Raw genomic sequence first — 20,776 nt, forward strand, 5'->3', positions numbered from 1 at the left:
CAGTAGTTGCTATGTAGAAAGGGGATATAAGTTGTAAGTTGTTCCCTTAGATGGGCTGCTTTAAGCAACAGGTCAGCAGCACTGCCACTGTCAGTGAGTTTCATGCAATTTATGTCCAATTGAATTTCTTTTGAAGTCATTATCTCGTGGAAACATAATGGCTGTTGGTCAAGTGTATCTTTGACGACTTCTTTTTGTAGGATTTAAGCCGCAGGGCTGATTTTTGAGAAGTGTTTTCAATCTTTCTGAAGTGATGGCACAGTTTTGAAAAAGTGAAATGAAACTCTTAAGGAAAGTTTTGTTTACTCAAACTGCTCTATTCTCTATTCTCAAAGAAGGTTTTAGGTTTAAATAAGTTTAAATAAGTGCCTTCAGCGAATGGTCGTCAACGGTAAGGTGCTACCCAAATGTTTTGTGCATCATCCGAGCTGGAGCACAAAGAAGCAGTATTTTGGGTGTTGTGGTTTTACAAATATAATGTTAATGTTGCACTGAATAACCATAATTGCTTTTGTCCATCTAGGTTTCTATTTCATGCCCCTCAGCCAACACTCAGCAGAATTTGTAAGACGTGAAGAGTCCATGCTGCCTGGCTCAGAAACGTTCAGAAGAGATGATGCCATCTTGGGTTCTTTGGACAAACAGGCTCCTAACAAAGACACCAATGAGAAGAGTGACCCAGGGTTTGTCTGCCCGGGTAAGTGAGATGCTGTGGTCCATGAAGGCGTGTGAACAAGAAGCTGCAGCGAATGCTCCACTCCAACCTCAGCATGTTGGGAGCGGTTGTAGTTCACCCACGCATGAGTTTAGTCCCCGGGTACAGTATGATGATAGTGTCTGAGTCTCTCAGTGCCTGACTTACAGACTCACGCATGTGCACCTTTTCATGAATGCCTGACTTACAGACTCACGCATGTGCACCTTTTCATGAATGCCTGACTTACAGACTCACTCATGTGCACCTTTTCATAAATGCCTGACTTACAGACTCACTCATGTGCCCCTTTTCATAAATGCCCGACTTACAGACTCACTCATGTGCACCTTTTCATAAATGCCTGACTTAGACTCACTCATCAGCACCTTTTCATAAATGCCTTACTTACATACTCACTCATGTGCACCTTTTCATAAATGCCTGACTTACAGACTCACTCATGTGCCCCTTTTCATAAATGCCCGACTTACAGACTCACACATGTGTACCTTTTCATAAATGCCCGACTTACAGACTCACACATGTGTACCTTTTCATAAATGCCTGACTTACAGACTCACTCATGTGCCCCTTTTCATAAATGCCCGACTTACAGACTCACACATGTGTACCTTTTCATAAATGCCTGACTTACAGACTCACTCATGTGCACCTTTTCATAAATGCCTGACTTACAGACTCACTCATCAGCACCTTTTCATAAATGCCTGACTTACAGACTCACTCGTGCACCTTTTCATAAATGCCTGACTTACAGACTCACTCATGTACACCTTTTCATAAATGCCTGACTTACAGACTCACTCATGTGCACCTTTTCATAAATGCCTGACTTACAGACTCACTCGTGCACCTTTTCATAAATGCCTGACTTACAGACTCACTCATGTGCACCTTTTCATAAATGCCTGACTTACAGACTCACTCATCAGCACCTTTTCATAAATGACTGACTTACAGACTCACTCGTGCACCTTTTCATAAATGCCTGACTTACAGACTCACTCGTGCACCTTTTCATAAATGCCTGACTTACAGACTCACTCATGTGCACCTTTTCATAAATGCCTGACTTACAGACTCACTCATCAGCACCTTTTCATAAATGCCTGACTTACAGACTCACTCGTGCACCTTTTCATAAATGCCTGACTTACAGACTCACTCATTGTGCACATTTTCATAAATGTAGTTACCATAAGGATACCCTCTAAGTGCAACTTTTCTTTGTATTTCTTACGGAAGTCAGCCTAGAGCATAGCCATGCACCCTGCGGCCTGTGATATGAGTCTCTGATGCAATAGCACATTTATTAGAGGTTTTACTGTTTACCACTTATTGTTTGTTTCGGACTATGTAGCCTTATCAACGATTACCTTGTAGTTTTCTTCTTTCCAGATTAATAGGCCTTGTTATTATTAACCCTGAGTCATTTCATTGTCTTCAGTGGAGGGGTCAGCGTTCCAATGTATAGGTGTAAATGTATATACAAAGGGAGCTGACCCAACGAGCTAGAGGACCATGTTGAGGTATCTTGAATACATACATGTAGCCAGGACCCGAGTGACTCAGGAAGCTGACTCCACGAGCCATGGGTACCTTGTCAACATAACCCAAGTATGTACTTGTAGCTAGGAGCTGAGGGACACAGCAAGCTGACTGCAGGAATTGTGTGTACATTGAAAGGTGTCCTAAATACATACATGTAGCCAGGAGCTGAGGGCACAGGAATCTGACTGCAGGAGTTGTGTGCACATTGTCAAGGAGTCCTGAATACATACATGTAGCCAGAAGCTAAGGGACACAGCAAGCTGACTGCAGGAGTTGTGTGCAAATTGAAAGGTGTCCTACATACATACATGTAACCATGCCCCGAGAAGCGCATGGATCTGGCTGAAGGAGCTGTGGTACCTGGTTACACACACTTCTCCCTTTCACGGGACCAGAGGTGCTCTCTTTGTCGCGCCTGTTTGTAGGAAAGTACCATCTTGCCTGACATGTTACCTCCATTTTCACTGTATTTATGTTGTTTTAGCCCTTGTGTCACTGGGATCCTGCCAAGCTTCTTCCATCCGGAGGCAGCTTCCTTGCACCTTCATCCGGGGTTTTCTGGGCTCCTGCCCCCCTGGACACTATCGCGACTCTTGGACTTGGTCCCCTTGCCTTGCAGGTCCTCAGGTCCAGGAATCCACCTTCAGTGCCTTGCTGGTGTTTGTTGTTCTTGCAGAATCCCCCTATCACGACTATTGTGCTCTTTTGGGGTAGTAGGTGTACTTTACTCCTACTTTTCAGGGTTTCGGGGTGGGGTATCTTGGACACCCTGACTGTTTTCTTACAGTCCCAGCGACCCTCTACAAGCTCCCATAGGTCTGGGGTCCCTTCGTAATTCGCATTCCACTTTTGGAGTATATGGTTTGTGTTGCCCCTAGACCTATGTCTGCCTATTGTAATCTATTGTAATTCTACACTGTTTGCATTACTTTTCTTGCTCTTACTTACCTGTTTTGGGTTTGTGTACATATAACTCGTGTATATTACTTACCTTCTTACTGAGGGTACTCACTGAGATACTTGTGGCATATTGTCATAAAAATAAAGTACCTTTGTTTTTAGTAACTCTGAGTATTGTGTTTTCTTATGATATTGTGCATATGATATAAGTGGTATAGTAGGAGCTTTGCATGTCTCCTAGTTCAGCCTATGCTGCTTTGTCATAGCTACCTTCTATCAGCCTAAGCTGCTGGAAACACCTCTATTCTACTAATAAGGGATAACTGGGCCTGGCACAGGGTGTAAGTACCACAGGGTACCCACTATAAGCCAGGCCAGCCTCCTACACTGTTACGATTTCCATGGACGAAGAGTAGTGCATGAACCCCTGTGTCCAGGGCTGAGCTCTACTCCGTCAAACATCTGACAATTCACACTTGGTCTTTCTATGTATCTCACAGCAGAGCCTGACGAAGAGGAAGAGGCTGCAGGAGAGGCGTCCCCAGATTCTCTTCAGAACAAGGTAAGTTCCTATTTTCTTAAGTACAACACACATAATTGTGAAACAAGCAGAAGATATGAGAGGTTTAGAATCTGAGAAGGGGCATGCCTAATGTGTGCTTTATCCTGAGTACTTCTGTTCTGTGGTGGTTTCATGCGGTGTCAGTAGGCGGACACCAGTGTTTGTCCAGAGACATCACCTAATGTGAGGTCTGGAACAGAGGGGAACACATTAGTTTTCATCTCCTCCTGGTGAGATGTGGGGGTGTCCCTGATTAAAGCACTCCATCTTGGTGATAGGCAGAGAAAACGACCGCTCCTCCATATAGCACCCGTTATCTCAGTCTCGATTCAACACATGGTCAGCACTAAACTCAGTTACTGATCTCAACCCTAAATGGGCCCCAGTAGCACAGCGTTGGCTAAATCAATATCAACACTATACAAACAGAACTAGAATCAGAGAACAATTCCAGCCTGCCATAGCGGACTGCCAGAATTGTATAACTCCCACCATGACCTCACAAAAAGTCTTAAACACCCAACATCACTATTTGTGGAACTCTTACCTTTCACATAAATGTACTCACCCAAGGCTTGCTGCACTCAACTTTTCGCCAAAGCCCACTGAACAAAGACATAGCATCGTCACTGTACCGGCCCCCCAGTACTCTGCCAGGGCAACATTCACACGCTTCCATTAACACAAAATAAATGTTGAACCTGGGTTTGAATCTTATGCTCGACTCATGACTGTCAATCATGTACATCTCAGCAAATCACTTATTCTTCCTGTGCCTACTTGCTGGTGGGTAGATGTGAATTGCAACGGTAAATATGTCACATGAATGTAATTGTGTAATTCAAGGATGTCTATTGTCTCCAAATGCCTGTCTTAATGAACAATGCTCTGTTGCTCCCGAGCTGGGTTCAAGCTGTATAAATACCGGTGAATACATACAGACGTCGATATACATGTATAGTGGGAGAGCCCTGGAGCAAAACCTCTGCCCAAGAGATAGGCCATCCCCCAGCATGAGCCTCACAGTGGCTTAGCACTACAGTTCACTTGTGCACACGCACACACACACACACAAACACCAACATCACAAATCAGTCCACACTCACTCAAGTAATTTACATAACTGACACAGCACAATATGGCCCCATCTTCATAAAAAATACTTGGTTCATGAAACGTCTTCACACATCCTTGGCATCCTTATCCAGCTGGCATCAGCGCTGTTGGACGTGGCCCTTTCTGCAGGGTCACCCTCAAACCTTTCACCTCCAGTGCTCCTATTTTTGCTGAATTCATTTTTGTTGGCTTTTTAGGAGTCTGCACACTTTACCAATGCTAACCAGAACTAACGTGCTTGTCCTCTCCCATTTAAACAAGGTAGCATTGGCTCATACACAATTAGCACATTTAATTTACTTGCAAGTCCCTAGTAAAGTGGTACTATGTGTACCCAGGGTCTGTAAATTAAATGCTACGAGTGGGCCTGCAGCACATACTGTGCCATCCACATAAGTAGCCCTTTAAAGCATGTCTCACGCCTGCCATTGCAGCCTGGCAGCAGTTTTAAACTACCATTTCCATATAGTAAAATAAGCCTTTTGCCAGGCCTAAACCTTCCTTTTGAATACAAATACGTCACCCCTAGGGTAGACCCTAACCAGCCCATAGGGCAGGGTACAGTGTATTTGAAAAGTTGGGCATGTACTTGTAACATTTCCATGTCCTGTTGGTGAAAAACTCTTAAATCAGTTTTTCACTACTTAAATGTTTCCCCCTTCGATAGGTTAACATTGGGTTGACTTATTACATTTAATAAATGATAACTTTCTATTGGGAGCAGGTTGAAAAGTTGAGTTTGGACTCTAAAGGATTGTAACTTAAAACCCTCTTGAATTGTAAGGTTGGATTTCAAGTCACAACTCTGAAAATGCCACTTTTAGAAAGTTGCCACTTTCTTGTCCTAACCATGTGGTGCCTGCTAGCTGTATCCTGGGTCAGATGACTATGAGTAGCTGCCAGTTAGTCTTTGTGTATTGCTCCTAGACAGTGACACAAAGGGGAATAGGTGTGGTCAGGATGGGCCAACCCTGTCAATATGAGGGGAAGGAGCTGTCACCTACCACACCTGCACATCACAAAGGCTCTGCCTCAGCACACTCACTTAATCAGTCTTACTTCAATTGTTGCCTTTGTACTAGCCATTTTTTCTCTGAAAGTTACTGGGTCTGTCATGCAGCTGAGCATTCAGGATTTTAGGACAGGTTTTTCAGTGATGCTTGCGTTGTACACATTATTTAGCCTTCCTTTGTACAGATGTGCGGTATGTTGACATCTGATGAGTGCGGAGGGGAGTTCAGCAGGTTGTTGAGTTCTTCTTGAAGAAATTGAATATCAGTTTATTTGTTTTCAGTTGGCCTCGAGTCTGGCCCGGTTCTGTAGATTACATTGAAAGAGGCTGTTTGGAAAGCTGAGGCGTGCGAAAGGAAAGACGAGAAGCTAAAAAAACTTGGGTCTGGACTGCATTGCCCAGCTATTGGCTCAGGCTAAACCTTTCCATTTTTTTAGTAATAACATGTCTGTTTCACATATGTTTTTTTAGGTGAAAGAAGAGACTGATATCCAGGAAACCGATTTAAGGGACATAGAAAGATCCCAGCTGCGGAATCTGACTAACTGGCGCTATGCGGAGAACCTTGAGCCCTACCTCTTGGCACAGGTAGGTCTCACATGTGTCTGTGGGATATGATGGGTGTAAGTGAAGAGCTGTGGGTAGACCTTGTCTCAGGCATTTCACTGAATATAGGAAGGATGACCAGGTGAACTCAGGACCAGGTCAGATCTCTGTCATTCCATTCTCCTCCTCTTCCTCATCCCAGTCCTTTCCTGGGATGTGTAGGAGGTGAGTCCACCTCACAAGATAGATAAGCCACTGCCCTAAATGCAATAAATGATGGGTCCATCAACTGACCTGGCAGGGCAATCCTTAACCATAGCTGTCTGCAGCCTCTTTCTGGCACTAGTGAAACCAGTGTCTCTTTAGAACTGGACTGACCAGGGGTATCCCATGGTATATTGTGATTCCACGGCACAAGCAGACGGGCAGCCCACCACCCTAAACACAATAACAGGTCCCTCACATCACTGGGCAGGGCAATCCCTATCCATTGCTGTCTGCAGCCTTTCTCAGGCATTATCGGCTCCCTGACCAGAGGTATCCACTCTGTAAAGTGTTCCCTTGCTTTGCACTTTGGTGCAGACATCAACAGTTGAAAATCTTGCACCCCAAGCATGAGTTATTGTTCTGCATCTTCAGACCTGGAGGGAACTTGAATGTTTCACTGCCCCATAGAGGGCTGCAAACAGAGAAAGGTGAGTGGCCATACTGGACACTGGCTGTAGAAGTGATGGAGGAGCCTGGCCAATGGCCTTCCCCAGGCTAGACGCTCCCACGTCTTGCTTGGGATGACCTGGGGAGTTGTGTCTACGTGATCATCCCACCCATTCGCATGCCCAGGCCATAGAGCGTAGCATTAGGTAGTTGTTCACCTGAACCCAGTGCATGCCCAAGGGTCTCTTTGATAAGGAGTCCGGAGGAGGCAGTAGCTTTGGGGGTCCTGTTATATAAACCTCCTACACTTATCTCACAAGGATGAGGTCACAGCTGAGCAGAAGTGCTGTGGTGTCCCTGGATCACCGACACATCATCAAAGAGTGTACAGGGTGGGAGATGGGAAAACAGTCTGCATCATGGCTCCACTCTCCGCACACGGTGCAGGGTCTGTTGGCTCAGTGGACTAATGCACCCTCTGCAGGAATCTGTTTGACCTCAGTGTCACAGGTTCAAATCCCTGCAGTTTCACTCAGCCATTCATTCTCCTGGGATCCACATCAATCAATGACACTTATAAAGCGCGCTACATACCCGTAGGGTCTCAAGGCGCTGGGGGGGGGGGGGTGCCGCTACTGCTCGAATAGCCAGGTCTTCAGCTTCTTCCTGAAGGAGAGGTGGTCTTGGGTCAGGCGCAGGTCGGTCGGGAGGGAGTTCCAGTTCTTGGCGGCCAGGTAGGAGAAGGACCTTCCTCCTGTAGTCGCTCTTCGGATGCGGGGGACGGCGGCGAGGGCGTGGTTGGCTGATCGGAGGTGGCGCGTGGGAGCGTAGAAGTTGACTCGGCTGTTGAGGTAGCTCGGGCCTTGGTCGTGTAGGGCTTTGTGTGCGTGGGTGAGGAGGCGGAAGGTGATTCTCTTGTTGACGGGGAGCCAGTGCAGGTCTCTCAGATGTCCGGAGATGTGGCTGGATCGTGGGATGTCGAGGATGAGTCTGGCTGAGGCGTTCTGGATCCGCTGGAGTCTCTTCTGGAGCTTGGCGGTGGTACCGGCGTAGAGGGCGTTACCGTAGTCCAGTCGGCTGGTGACGAGGGCCTGGGTGACGGTCCTCCTGGTCTCGGTGGGGATCCACCAGAAGATCTTCCGAAGTGTGCGTAGGATGTTGAAGCACGCCGAGGAGACGTTGTTGACCTGCCTGGTCATGGAGAGGGAGGAGTCCAGGATGAAGCCCAGGTTGCGTGCATGGTCTGTCGGTTTGGGTGCGGTGCCCAGGGCGGGAGGCCACCAGGAGTCGTCCCAGGCGGAGGGTGAAGAGCCCAGGATGAGAACCTCCGTCTTGTCCGAGTTCAGTTTCAGGCGGCTGGTCGTCATCCACTCGGCTACCTCTTTCATCCCTTCGTGCAGGTTGGCTCTGGCGGCGGCGGGGTCGTTGGTCAGGGAGAGGATCAGCTGGGTGTCGTCGGCGTAGGAGATTATGCTGAGGTTGTGTTTGCGTACGATGGCCGCGAGGGGGCTCATGTAGACGTTGAAGAGGGTGGGGCTCAGAGATGATCCTTGTGGGACGCCGCAGATGACTTCGGAGGCCTCTGACTTGTACGGTGGTAGGCGGACTCTCTGTGTTCTTCCGTCGAGGAAGGAGATGATCCATTCCAGCGCCTTGTCCTTGATTCCGATGTTGCTGAGGCGCCGCACTAGGGTGCGGTGGCAGACCGTGTCGAATGCCGCGGAGAGGTCTAGGAGGATGAGGGCCGCTGTTTCTCCATTGTCCATCAGGGCTCGGATGTCATCGGTGGCGGCGATGAGGGCGGTCTCGGTGCTGTGGTTGGCTCGGAAGCCGGACAGTGAGGGGTCGAGGGATCCGTTCGTCTCGAGGAAGGCGGCCATCTGCTTGTTGACGGTCTTCTCGATGACTTTGGCTGGAAACGGGAGAAGCGAGATGGGGCGGTGATTCTTGAGGTCGGTGGGGTCCGCTGTTGGTTTCTTGAGTAGAGCGCTGAGTTCGGCGTGTTTCCAGCTCTCGGGGAAGATGGTGGTGTCGAAGGATGTGTTGATGATGTCTCGCAGGTGGGGTGCGATGACAGCGTCGGCCTTGTTGAAGACGTGGTGAGGGCAGGGGTCGGTCGGTGATCCGGAGTGGATGGAGTTCATCGTGCGGATGGTGTCTTCGGTGCTGATCGGGGTCCAGGCGTGGAGGGTGGTGGTGGGGGGTGGTTGTTCGGTCATGGTGTGCGTTGGTTGGTTGTTGAAGCTGTTGTGTATGTCCGCGATCTTGTTGTGGAAGTATGAAGCGAGGGAGTTGCAGAGGTCTTGTGATGGGGTGATTTCGTTGTTTCCTGCGCTGGGGTTGGAGAGCTCATTCACGATGTTGAAGAGTTCCTTGCTGTTGTGTGCGTTGTTGTCCAACCGGTCCTTGAATGCTGTTTTCTTGGCGGCGCGGATCAGCTGGTGGTGTTTCCGGGTGGCAAGTTTGTAGGAGGTCCTGTTGTCCGGTGTTGGTTCCCTTTTCCAGACTTTCTCGAGGGCTCGGAGGTTCTTCTTGGAGCACTTGAGTTCGTCGGTGAACCATGGGGCCTTCTTGCTGCCGGGTCTGCTAGGCGGGGTCCTCAGCGGGGCGAGCTCGTCCGCGCAGTTGCTGATCCACTTCGTGAGGTTGTCGGCGGCCTGGCTGGGGTTCGCTGAGCTGGCAGGAGGGTGCTGGCTCAGGGAGGTGGCGAGCTGGTCTGCTGTGATCTTGTTCCAGCTTCTGTGGGCGGCTTGTTGCTGGTGTTGGTGGGTCGTCGTTCTCTTGAAGGTGAAGTGGACGCAGCTGTGGTCCGTCCATTGAAGCTCTGTGGCGTGGCTGAAGAGGATGTCTGTGCTGGATGAGAAGACGGCGTCGAGTGTGTGTCCGGCGAGGTGGGTGGGGGTGGACACCAGTTGCTTGAGTCCCAGGTTGGCGAGGTTGTCGAGCAGGGTGCTGGTGTTGTGGTCGTTGTTGTTCTCCAGATGGTAGTTGAGGTCTCCCAGGAGGATGTAGTCAGCGGAGGGGAGGGCATGCGGGCTGACGAAGTCGGCGATGTCCTCGCTGAATTGCGTGCGTGGACCAGGGGGTCGGTAGATCAGGGTGCCTCTGAGGGTGGTGTTCGGGTTGGTGTGGATCTGGAAGTGCAGGTGTTCGGCGCTGGTCAGGGTGATGTCGGTGCTGGTCGTGATCCGGATGGTGTTTCTGTGGATGATGGCGATGCCTCCTCCCATCTGGTTGGCGTTTCGGTCCCTCCGGACGATCTTGTAGCCCTCTGGGATAGCGATGGCGATGTCGGGAGCTGAAGAGGCGTTCATCCAGGTCTCCGTGAGGAAGGCAACGTCCGGGGCGGTGGCGTCTAGGAGGTTCCAGAGTTCGATGGCGTGTCTGTGGACGGAGCGGGTGTTGAGCAGGATGCACTTGAGGTGGGTGCTGCTGGTGTTCGACTTGGCGGGTGCTGGTGTGCGTCTGGTCTGGGTGCGGGAGAACTTGCAGGCGTGGCAGCTGAAGGGTCCGTGGGTGCGTCGTGGTGTGGCTTGGTGGCAGTCTGGGAGTCGGCCGGTGTTGAGAGCGATGAGGGTGGCGGCGGAGTACGTCAGGCGGGTCGGTCTGGATCTTCTTTGGCCAGGGGTCCTGGCGCTGGACGCGATCCGGTCGCGGACGGGCGCAGACGGGCTTACCTTTGGCGCGCCTTCGGCGCACCATCGGCGCGCCCGCTGCGCGTTCGCACGGTCGCCATATAAGGCGAAGTGCGCGGGTGGGCGGGGCAGCTGGGAGGCGGGAGCGGGGAGGGAACAGAAAGGAAAAAGGGGCGTGGTCAGCGGTGGTGGCGGGAAGCGGGGAGCGGGGAGGGAGGTGGGCAGACAGGCAGGAGAACGCAAAGGGCTGAAACTGACTAGAAAAAATACAGGCACAAAAGTCAGACAAACGCTGGTAACACGGGAGGAAAATGAAGAAACTGATTAGAAAAAAATACAGGCACAAAAGTCAGGCAAAAGCTGCTAACACGGGAGGAAAATGCAGTTCAAACAAGCACAAATGCTAGACAAAACAAGCAAAACCGACGCCAGCGGCGTCAGCCGGCAGCGAGGCAGGCAGCGAGGCAGGGGCAAGGCGAGGGGGCACACACAGCAGCTGGTGGCCGTGCGGCGCGGGGGTGTCCCACAAGTGGGTCACACTCACCTGCGTTGCACGGTCGCCATATAAGGCCAAGTGCGCGGGTGGGCGGGGCAGCTGGGAGGCGGGAGCGGGGAGGGAACAGAAAGGAAAAAGGGGCGTGGTCAGCGGTGGTGGCGGGAAGCGGGGAGCGGGGAGGGAGGTGGGCAGACAGGCAGGAGAACGCAAAGGGCTGAAACTGACTAGAAAAAATACAGGCACAAAAGTCAGACAAACGCTGGTAACACGGGAGGAAAATGAAGAAACTGATTAGAAAAAAATACAGGCACAAAAGTCAGGCAAAAGCTGCTAACACGGGAGGAAAATGCAGTTCAAACAAGCACAAATGCTAGACAAAACAAGCAAAACCGACGCCAGCGGCGTCAGCCGGCAGCGAGGCAGGCAGCGAGGCAGGGGCAAGGCGAGGGGGCACACACAGCAGCTGGTGGCCGTGCGGCGCGGGGGTGTCCCACAAGTGGGTCACACTCACCTGCGTTGCACGGTCGCCATATAAGGCCAAGTGCGCGGGTGGGCGGGGCAGCTGGGAGGCGGGAGCGGGGAGGGAACAGAAAGGAAAAAGGGGCGTGGTCAGCGGTGGTGGCGGGAAGCGGGGAGCGGGGAGGGAGGTGGGCAGACAGGCAGGAGAACGCAAAGGGCTGAAACTGACTAGAAAAAATACAGGCACAAAAGTCAGACAAACGCTGGTAACACGGGAGGAAAATGAAGAAACTGATTAGAAAAAAATACAGGCACAAAAGTCAGGCAAAAGCTGCTAACACGGGAGGAAAATGCAGTTCAAACAAGCACAAATGCTAGACAAAACAAGCAAAACCGACGCCAGCGGCGTCAGCCGGCAGCGAGGCAGGCAGCGAGGCAGGGGCAAGGCGAGGGGGCACACACAGCAGCTGGTGGCCGTGCGGCGCGGGGGTGTCCCACATCACAGGTACATTGATTGGATAGCAAGAAACATCTGTAATTCGTCACCAAGATACCTTGAAATGCATACACCACATGTTATGATATGTCATGTCATGAGTTATGTTATGGTCAGTGCTGTAGAAGATAAGTGCAGTGGCCTTCATTCATCAAGCAGCACAGAAGGATGGAGACTCTGTTCGTGTAGCACGGAACAAGTGCTTTGATCTACCCTGGGCTCCTGACACACCTTCCATGGGCACTCAGGTTGGAGGTCAGGAGCGGTTGCTTGGTGGTTGAGCTGCCCTCTGAAGGAGCAGAGATGAGATTTCTGCGGCCAATCAGGTTGGAGTCTCATCAGCAGAGAAGCACAGGTGTGCACCACGCATGACCTTATGTCCTCTGTGTACTCGGAGAGAGTGCGTAAGGCTCTTTTGTACATGAGCAAGCAGCACAGCTCCACCATGCAACCACCAGCACCAAGGTGTTCTCCTACCACTCATTGTTTCCTGCAAGCTTATATGATGGTCATTCCTCGCCTTCTCTGGACGCAGACCTAAGGAACTGCCTTCTGCCTGGTTCCATTTAAAGGAGACCCGTTTCTGAAGACGCCTGTTTAAAGAACCCAGTTTCCCCTTGATTTTTGATTCTTGCAGTGTTTTAGGGCTTGGCCTTGGTCCAGCAGTGGTACAAGTGGGTGGGACGAGAGTTGTTCCAAGTGCTGGTGCAAGAACAAGTGCTTTCAAAAGATCTGTCAGGAAGGGAGAGCCCGCTGGTGACTTTGCTGTTGGTTCGCTACTCTCTCCTGAATGAAAGCCATCGAGAGGAGGAGCCTTGGCCGAAAGTTGAGGTTTTCTGTTGAAGATCCCACGTGTTGGCCAATCTGCTGTTTTTGAATTCCTTCATGGGGTCATCACTTCCCAGACTCTTCACAAGTTGGAAGCATCAGCAGCTGTGATGTCACCTCAGCCTCAGGGTCTGGAAGGGGCCAGAGGGTTGGTTAGGGTCCGTAGCCCCTTGCCGTGAAGGGGGTGGGGGTGCTTTCTCTCTTCTTAGTAGAGGACAATGGCACATCTTCAGAGTAATTGCATTTAGAAAAAAAACATTACAGGCAAAAGTAATGAGAAGGAACAGGTATATGCAAAATGATAAGGCTGAGGCGTAAACTGGGAAAATGTTTAACATACAAAATTGTTAAATTAATTATGAAAAAGAAAGCACAAAGTTAAGGGAAGAGGAAGACGCATGCTATTGGCAAATATAAAGAATTAAATTAAAAATAAGTTAGTAAAAAAAAAAAAGTATTAGAAGGGTAGTGTTGGAGTCTGCCCTTTCTGCAGGATCACCCCAAACATTTTGTCTTCACCCCACTTGTTTTGCTGAATTAATGTTTGCTGGCTTTAGGACTCTGTGCACTTTACCACTGCCAAACACTGGTAAGTTGCTTCTTCTCTCCCCCAAAACATGGTAAAATTGGCCTACACCTGATTGGCACACGTAAATTACTTATCAGTCTTTAGTAAATGGCACTCGGACTGACGCGGAGCGATGCAAATTCTCAGCAACCAGCTGAAAGCCTCATCTAGACAGACGCAGAGTCACGCAACACCTTGCAACGTAACCACACACAGGCAAAAGGTACAACTCCCAGCGGGCCACGCTCGGTCCTGTGCCCGGCCTGCGCTGTGTCTCATCGGCCTGAACTTGTGACTTTGCCCCAGTCCAGTGTAACCAGATACACAGAGTTCGCGCTTTCTGCTTTTTGCTGCAATTTTTTCTCACACGTTTAAAATTCAATATCTCCAGTTCTACTGACTGGATCTTTGTTGTTCTGATATTATTTTATTTATTAAAATGAACTCTAATTTTCTTTTTCTAAATTGGTGTGGGATTTTTTTCTTGTGTTGTGCTCTTTGTGTGCTCCATAAATACTTCACACATTAGTCTGGCTGGTTGTGCCAAGCTACCAGGAGGTTAAGCAGAGGACAATTTAGAGACTTTTGTGGTTAAACAGAAAAGGGTTGTTGTTCCACCCCCTCAACCAATATTCCAATTTTTTACAGGTAGTCGATTGGTTTCCCCGTAAATAAATAAAAACAGGAATAATAAAATATCACATACAATAATCTTTCATAATGTAATATATAATAATATAACATTTAAAAAAAATCAAATATTTAGTTGAAATAAAAACCCACAATTTATGTTAAAATAATAAGCATCCCAAAATAAATCATCTGAAATTAATTTTGATTATGTATAATAGTGATTAATGTTCCTAGGGAAAAAAGCACGAAACACTTACTTTGGAAGTCGAGAGGGGCTGGGAATCCCTCTTGTGACGCTCATCACTCTCTAATGGTGCGCAGCATTTCTCCCTGCTTTCTTGGGCTTTCTGTGGCTGGCAGTTCTTCAATAACAGAAGAGCTGTCCTCTGTATTCCATAAGGGGTTTGTTTGAGCATCAAGCATTTGTGCCCTGAAGGGTTGTTCCGCCAGGCTCTCCTCTCCAGATGAATGTTTGAGGTCTGGCAGCTAAGGGCTGTGGCCACTTGTTGCCTCAGTGTGAAGGTTTCATTTATAATCTATTGATTGCAACCTTGGCTAGAAATAATGGAATTTGAGGGCTCTTTTCCCTAGGATGTGGGAGGGAGATATTTCTCTTTGACAGTATGGGTTTGCCCATAGTTGGTATGCCAGGTTTTGGTTCCTCCATAGTGGGTACGCCCAAAGGTGATCTATCAGGATTTGGTATGCCCATGGCTATGCCAGGGTTTGGAATGCCCATGGTTATTCCAGAGTTTGGTATGCCAATAGTTATGTCAGGGTTTAGTACGCCCCTGGTTGTTATGCCAAGGTTTGGTACACCCATGGTTATGCCAGGGTTTGATATGCCCATGGTTATGCCAGGGTTTGGTACCCTCATGGTTATGACAGGGTTTGGTTTGCCATTGGTTATGCCAGGGTTTGGTATGCCCATGGTTGTTATGCCAGGGTTTGGTACGCCCAAGGTTATGCCAAGGTTTGGTATGCCCATGGTTATGCCAGGGTTTGGTATGCCCATGGTTATGCCAGGGTTTGGTACACCAATGATTGTTATGCCAGGGTTTGGTATGCCCATTGTTATGCCAGGGTTTGGTACGTCCATGGTTGTTATGCCAGGGTTTGGTATGCCCATGGTTATGCCAGAGTTTGTTACACTCATGGTTATGCCAGGATTTAGTATGCCCATACTTGTTATGCCAAGGTTTGGTATGCCCATGGTTGTTATGCCAGTATTTGGTATGCCCATGGTTATGTCAGGGTTTGGTATGCCCATGGTTATGCCAGGGCTTGGTATCACCATGGTTATGTCAGCGTTTGGTATGCCCATGGTTATGCCAGGGTCTGGTATCCCCCTGGGTATGCCAGGGTTTGGTACACCCATGGTTATGCCAGGGGTTGGTACGCCCATGGTTATGCCAGGGTTTCTTATGCCCATAGTTGTTATGCCAGGGTTTCGTATGCCCATGGTTATGCCAGGGGTTGGTATGCCCATGGTTGTTATGCCAGGGATTAGTATGCCCATGGTTATGCCAGGGTTTGGTATGTCTATGGTTGTTATGCCAGGGTTTAGTATGCCCATGGTTATGCCAGGGTTTGGTATGCCCATGGTTGTTATGCCAAGGTTTGGTATGCCCATGGTTATGCCAGGGTTTGGTATGTCCATGGTTATGCCAGGGTTTGGTACGCTCATGATTATGCCAGGGTTTGGTATGCCCATGGTTATGCCAGGGTTTGGTGTGCCCTTGGTTATGCCAGGGTTTTGAATGCCCATGGTTGTTATGCCAGGGTTTGGTATGTCCATGGTTATGCCAGGGTTTGGTACGCCCATGGTTGTTATGCCAGGGTTTGGTACACCCATGGTTGCTATGCCAGAGGTTGGTACTCCCATGGTTATGCCAGGGTTTGGTACGCCCATGGTTGTTATGCCAGAGGTTGGTACGCCCATGGTTATGCCAGGGTTTGGTACGCCCATGGTTGTTATGCCAGGGTTCAGTACGCCCATAGTTGTTATGCCAGGGTTCGGTACGCCCATAGTTGTTATGCCAGGGTTTGGTACGCCCAGGGTTATGCCACGGTTTGGTACGCCCATGGTTATGCCACGGTTTGATATGCCTATGGTTGTTATGCCAGGGTTTGGTATGCCTATGGTTGTTATGCCAGGGTTTAGTATGTGCATGGTTATGCCAGGGTTTAGTATGCGCATGGTTATGCCAGGGTTTGGTATGCCCATGGTTGTTATGCCAGGGTTTGGTATGCCCATGGTTATGCAAGGGTTTGGTACGCTCATGATTATACCAGGGTTTGGTATGCCCATGGTTATGCCAGGGGTTGGTGTGCCCATGGTTATGCCAGGGGTTGGTACGCCTCTGGTTGTTATGCCAGGGTTTGGTACGCCCACGGTTATGCCAGGGTTTGGTACGCCCATGTTTGTTATGCCAGGGTTTGGTACGCCCATGGTTGCTATGTCAGGGTTTGGTACACCCATGATTGCTATGCCAGAGGTTGGTACGCCCATGGTTGTAATGCCAGGGTTCGGTACGCCCATAGTTGTTATGCCAGGGTTTGAAACGCCCATGGTTATGCCACGGTTTGGTACACCCATGGTTATGCCAGGGTTGGTATGCCCATGGTTATGCCAGGGTTTGGTATGCCCATGGTTATGCCAGGGTTTGTACACTCATCGTTATGCCAGGGTTTGGCACACCCATGGTTATGTCAAGGTTTGGTATGCCCCTGGTAATGCCAGGGCTGGTACACCCATGGTTATGCCAGGGTTTGGTATGCCCATGGTTATGCCAGGGTTTGGTACACTCATGGTTATGCCAGGGTTTGGTATGCCTATAGTTTTTATGCCAGGGTTTGGTATGCCCATGGTTATGCCAGGGTTTGGTACAATCAGGGTTATACCAGGGTTTGGCACACCCATGGTTGTTATGCCAGGATTTGGCACGCCCATGGTTGTTATGCCAGGGTTTGGCACGCCCATGGTTGTTATGCTAGGGTTTGGTACGCCCATGGTTGTTATGCTAGGGTTTGGTATGCCCATGGTTATGCCAGGGTTTGGTACGCCCATGGTTATGTCAGGGTTTGGTACACCCATGATTATGCCAGGGTTTGGTACGACCATGGTTTTGCCAGGGTTTGGTATGCCAATGGTTGTAATGCCAGGGTTTGGTACGCCCATGGTTATGCCAGGGTTTGGTACGCCCATGGTTATGCCAGGGTTTCGTATGCCCATAGTTATGCCAGGGTTTGGTACGCCCATGATTATGCCAGGGTTTAGTATGCCTATGGTTATTATGCCAGGGATTGGTATGCCCATGGTTATGCCAAGGTTTGGTATGCCCATGATTGTTATGCCAGGGTTTGGTATGCCCATGGTTATGCCAGGGTTTGGTACACTCATGGTTATACCAGGGTTTGGCACGCCCATGGTTTTTATGCCAGGGTTTGGTACGCCCATGGTTATGCCAGGGTTTGGTACGCCCATGGTTGTTATGCCAGTGTTTGGTATGCCCATGGTTATGCCAGGGTTTGGTACGCCCTTGGTTGTTCTGCCAGGATTTGGTATTCCCATGGTTATGCCAGGGCTTCGTACGCCCATGGTTGTTATGCCATTGTTTGGTATGCCCATGGTTATGCCAGGGTTTGGTACACCCATGGTTATGCCAGGGTTTGGTACACCCATGGTTGTTATGCCAGGGATTGGTACGCCCATGGTTATGCCTGGGTTTGGTATGCCCATGATTGTGCCGGGGTTTGGAATGCCCATGGTTGTTATGCCAGGGTTTGGTATGCCCATGGTTATGCCAAGGTTTGGTATGCCTATGGTTATGCCAGGGTTTGGTACGCCCATGGTTATGCCAGTGTTTGGTATGCCCATGGTTATGCCAGGGTTTGTTACACTCTGGTCTCTGGTATGATTTACCTTCTCACAGCCATACTTGACCCTCAGGACCCTACTTTATTCCCTTTTCCTCGCCCCAGTCTATATGCTCCCCCATGAGGATTCCTCTAGCTTTCAATTCTCTGAGCTTTAGGATAAAACACGAATTGTGCGCGTAACAGGCAAGTGTTTGAATTGTTTTATGTAGGAGGGTACCTGTTGTTAGGTCTTGCCCACTAGACAGCATGTGTTGAAAGATGTATTGTTAGCTTACAGTGGATTTAGAGCCCAACCATTGCTTAACATTGGTTCACTTTACTGTCACTCTTGTTTGCTTGCTTCTTATTTGTTGCCTTTTGTGGGCTTTACTTTCTCTTGTTGTTTTTGTCCCTTCCCTGGAGCATGGCCACCTTACTTTTCTCCTTCCACTGCTTGTTTTTCAAGCATTCTTTTTTCTTTTATATTAAGTACTCCATGAGAGTACATGCTTCCCAGCTGTCTCCCTGGTGTACCTCACTTGCCCTCTCTCCTGTGCTCTTGCGGCCACCTCCACATTGCTGTTTTTCTCCTATTGGCTTTTTCTTCCATCTGCTCCCTCAATGTGGCTTTCTCTCCCGCCTGCTTTAAAAAAAAATAACACTTTTGCATCTTTTTTTTCAGTTGCCAATCCTCCCTGGAAAGGTAACTGAAAAGAAAAAAAGCAGCTGTATCAAAGGATAAAACCATTGGAAAAGTAAGAAGTCCCAAAGGTGAGGCCTATTGTCTTTGCCAATGCCTGTTTATGTTGGACTCACCTTAGAGGTGCGTAGGGGCTGGCCAAGTGAGAATGTGAGTAACTGTAAACAGCTGAGGGACTCAGGCCAGGCCTGAGGTTTGTATGGAAGGGCTGGTCCTGTGGATTAGAGATAGTGGGGGGGGGGGGGTTCCACTTATATGCCAGTCCATACACACATTGCTGATATTCATTCACCGAGGAGCCCACAAGGAAGGCTGTTTATTGGGGTGGTTTGGCCTTTTGTTGGGTATGAGCCCTTACTGGTGAGCAGTGTTTGTTCCAAGGACAGTGCTTGAATGGCTGTCCTTCTTAAAGAGGAGCAGATACCCTTCAGCAAAAGAAGAGTTGCATCAGTAACTGCAGCTCCCTGGGCGTCTATAAACCAATGTCCGGGAAGGTGGAAGTGACATCTGTTAGAAGGGCTGGAGGCCACTAGTTCCACTTGATGGCTTTTTGTGTTGTTTTTTTCACTGTTGCCAGGTAGTACTTTCCTTGAATCCACATCAGCTTCAGTGGTTTCCTCCTCCCGCCAGTATCTGTAAGGCACTGTTCTGAGATGATGTCCAAGCTGGATTTTGTGGCAGGGTGCTGCTGGTGTATTCCTATTCAGACAGAAAAAACAAATCTTTGCTTTGCCTTAGCAGCCTTCGTCTAAACTCATCCGAGAAGCCAGCTTGACTAGATATTCATTTGTGTGTGTCTACCATGTTGGATGCTCTCTGCTGCACCCTGAGAGGATGATGGTTACCTTCAAACCCAAGTTGGATCACCAGTGTCTCTGGAGCTCTGCACACTTGACGCTGTCTCCTAGGGTCCCCTGTAGTGTAGTGTGACTGCACGTTACAGTACAGAGCATACAGTTCTTTACCCAGTTGTTCCAAAGCCTTAGGTAATGTAAAGCCAGACTTTCCAGTGGGAACCTGTTTGGTAAATACCTTAAAAGTTATAAAATTACATTTGATCATAACTTTAACTTTCAGAGAAAGATACTTGTTTTAAGGAGCCCGCCGTACCCTTCCTCCATCACTGCCATGGTCACAGGGTTTATTCTGGTGGTTCACCTTTTGAGAGACACATTTCAAGGAAAGGGATGTGAGTCAGAGCATCAGCCCATGCTCAGTGGATGTGTATGTGACAGAACAATTGTGTGTGAGAATGGCTAAGAACATATGATAGTGTCTGATATTGTATGAGAATAGCTGATAGTGTATGGGATCGGCTGGTAGTGTATGGGATCGGCTGATAGCTTATAGGGCTGGCTGATAGTGTATGGGATTATCTGCTACTGTATGGGATTCGCTGATAGTGAATGGGATTTGTTGATAGTGTATGGGATTTGCTGATAGTGTATGGGATTGGCTGATAGTGTCTGAGAATATTTGATAGTGTATGGGATTGGCTGATAGTGTATGGGATTGGCTGATAGCGTATGGGATTGGTTGATAGTATATGGGATTCGCTGATAGTGTATGCGATGGGATTGGCTGATAGTGTATGGGATGTGCTGATAGTGTATGCCATGGGATTCGCTGATAGTGTTTGGGATTTGTTGATAGTGTATGGGATTGGCTGATAGTGTATGGGTGTAGTGCTTCTGCTCTTATCTCGTTTTTAGCACTTACATAACATATCAGGAATGCACCTCTGAGTTCAAAGAAGACTTTTATTGTTGTTAATGCTTCCCCAACCGCAATTTTTATGAATGACGAATCAGTAGATTTCAAGCACACGTTAATGCACAGTTTGCAATATACACAGCAGGTTATATTTATAAGATATTGAATGCAAAGCAAAACAAATACTTCACCGTGTGAGAAACTATTTACAGCTTCATCTTTCTAGGGTCTGCAAGTTGATGACTCCTTGTCAACTGCGAGAAAGAGATTTATCTACCCACACGGGATGCTGGCAACTGGCGCCAAGCTCCAGCACGAAGTCAGGCAG

At 48.9% G+C, this 20,776-nt stretch overlaps 1 protein-coding gene across 5 annotated transcripts in view; it reads left to right on the plus strand.

Moving 5' to 3' along the window:
• SPAG17 (sperm associated antigen 17) overlaps nt 1–20,776 on the plus strand; it is a 720,739-nt gene that overhangs the window by 333,201 nt on the left and 366,762 nt on the right. For all 5 annotated transcript variants that reach the window (XM_069203004.1, XM_069203006.1, XM_069203008.1 and 2 more), the window contains 3 exons: nt 524–697; nt 3,670–3,731; nt 6,331–6,447. In XM_069203004.1, the coding sequence (XP_069059105.1) occupies nt 524–697; nt 3,670–3,731; nt 6,331–6,447 (353 nt within the window). The remainder of the gene's footprint in view (nt 1–523; nt 698–3,669; nt 3,732–6,330; nt 6,448–20,776) is intronic.

Source organism: Pleurodeles waltl, chromosome 8 (genome assembly GCF_031143425.1).
Source record: "Pleurodeles waltl isolate 20211129_DDA chromosome 8, aPleWal1.hap1.20221129, whole genome shotgun sequence".
In the NCBI taxonomy this organism is placed as follows: domain Eukaryota; kingdom Metazoa; phylum Chordata; class Amphibia; order Caudata; family Salamandridae; genus Pleurodeles; species Pleurodeles waltl.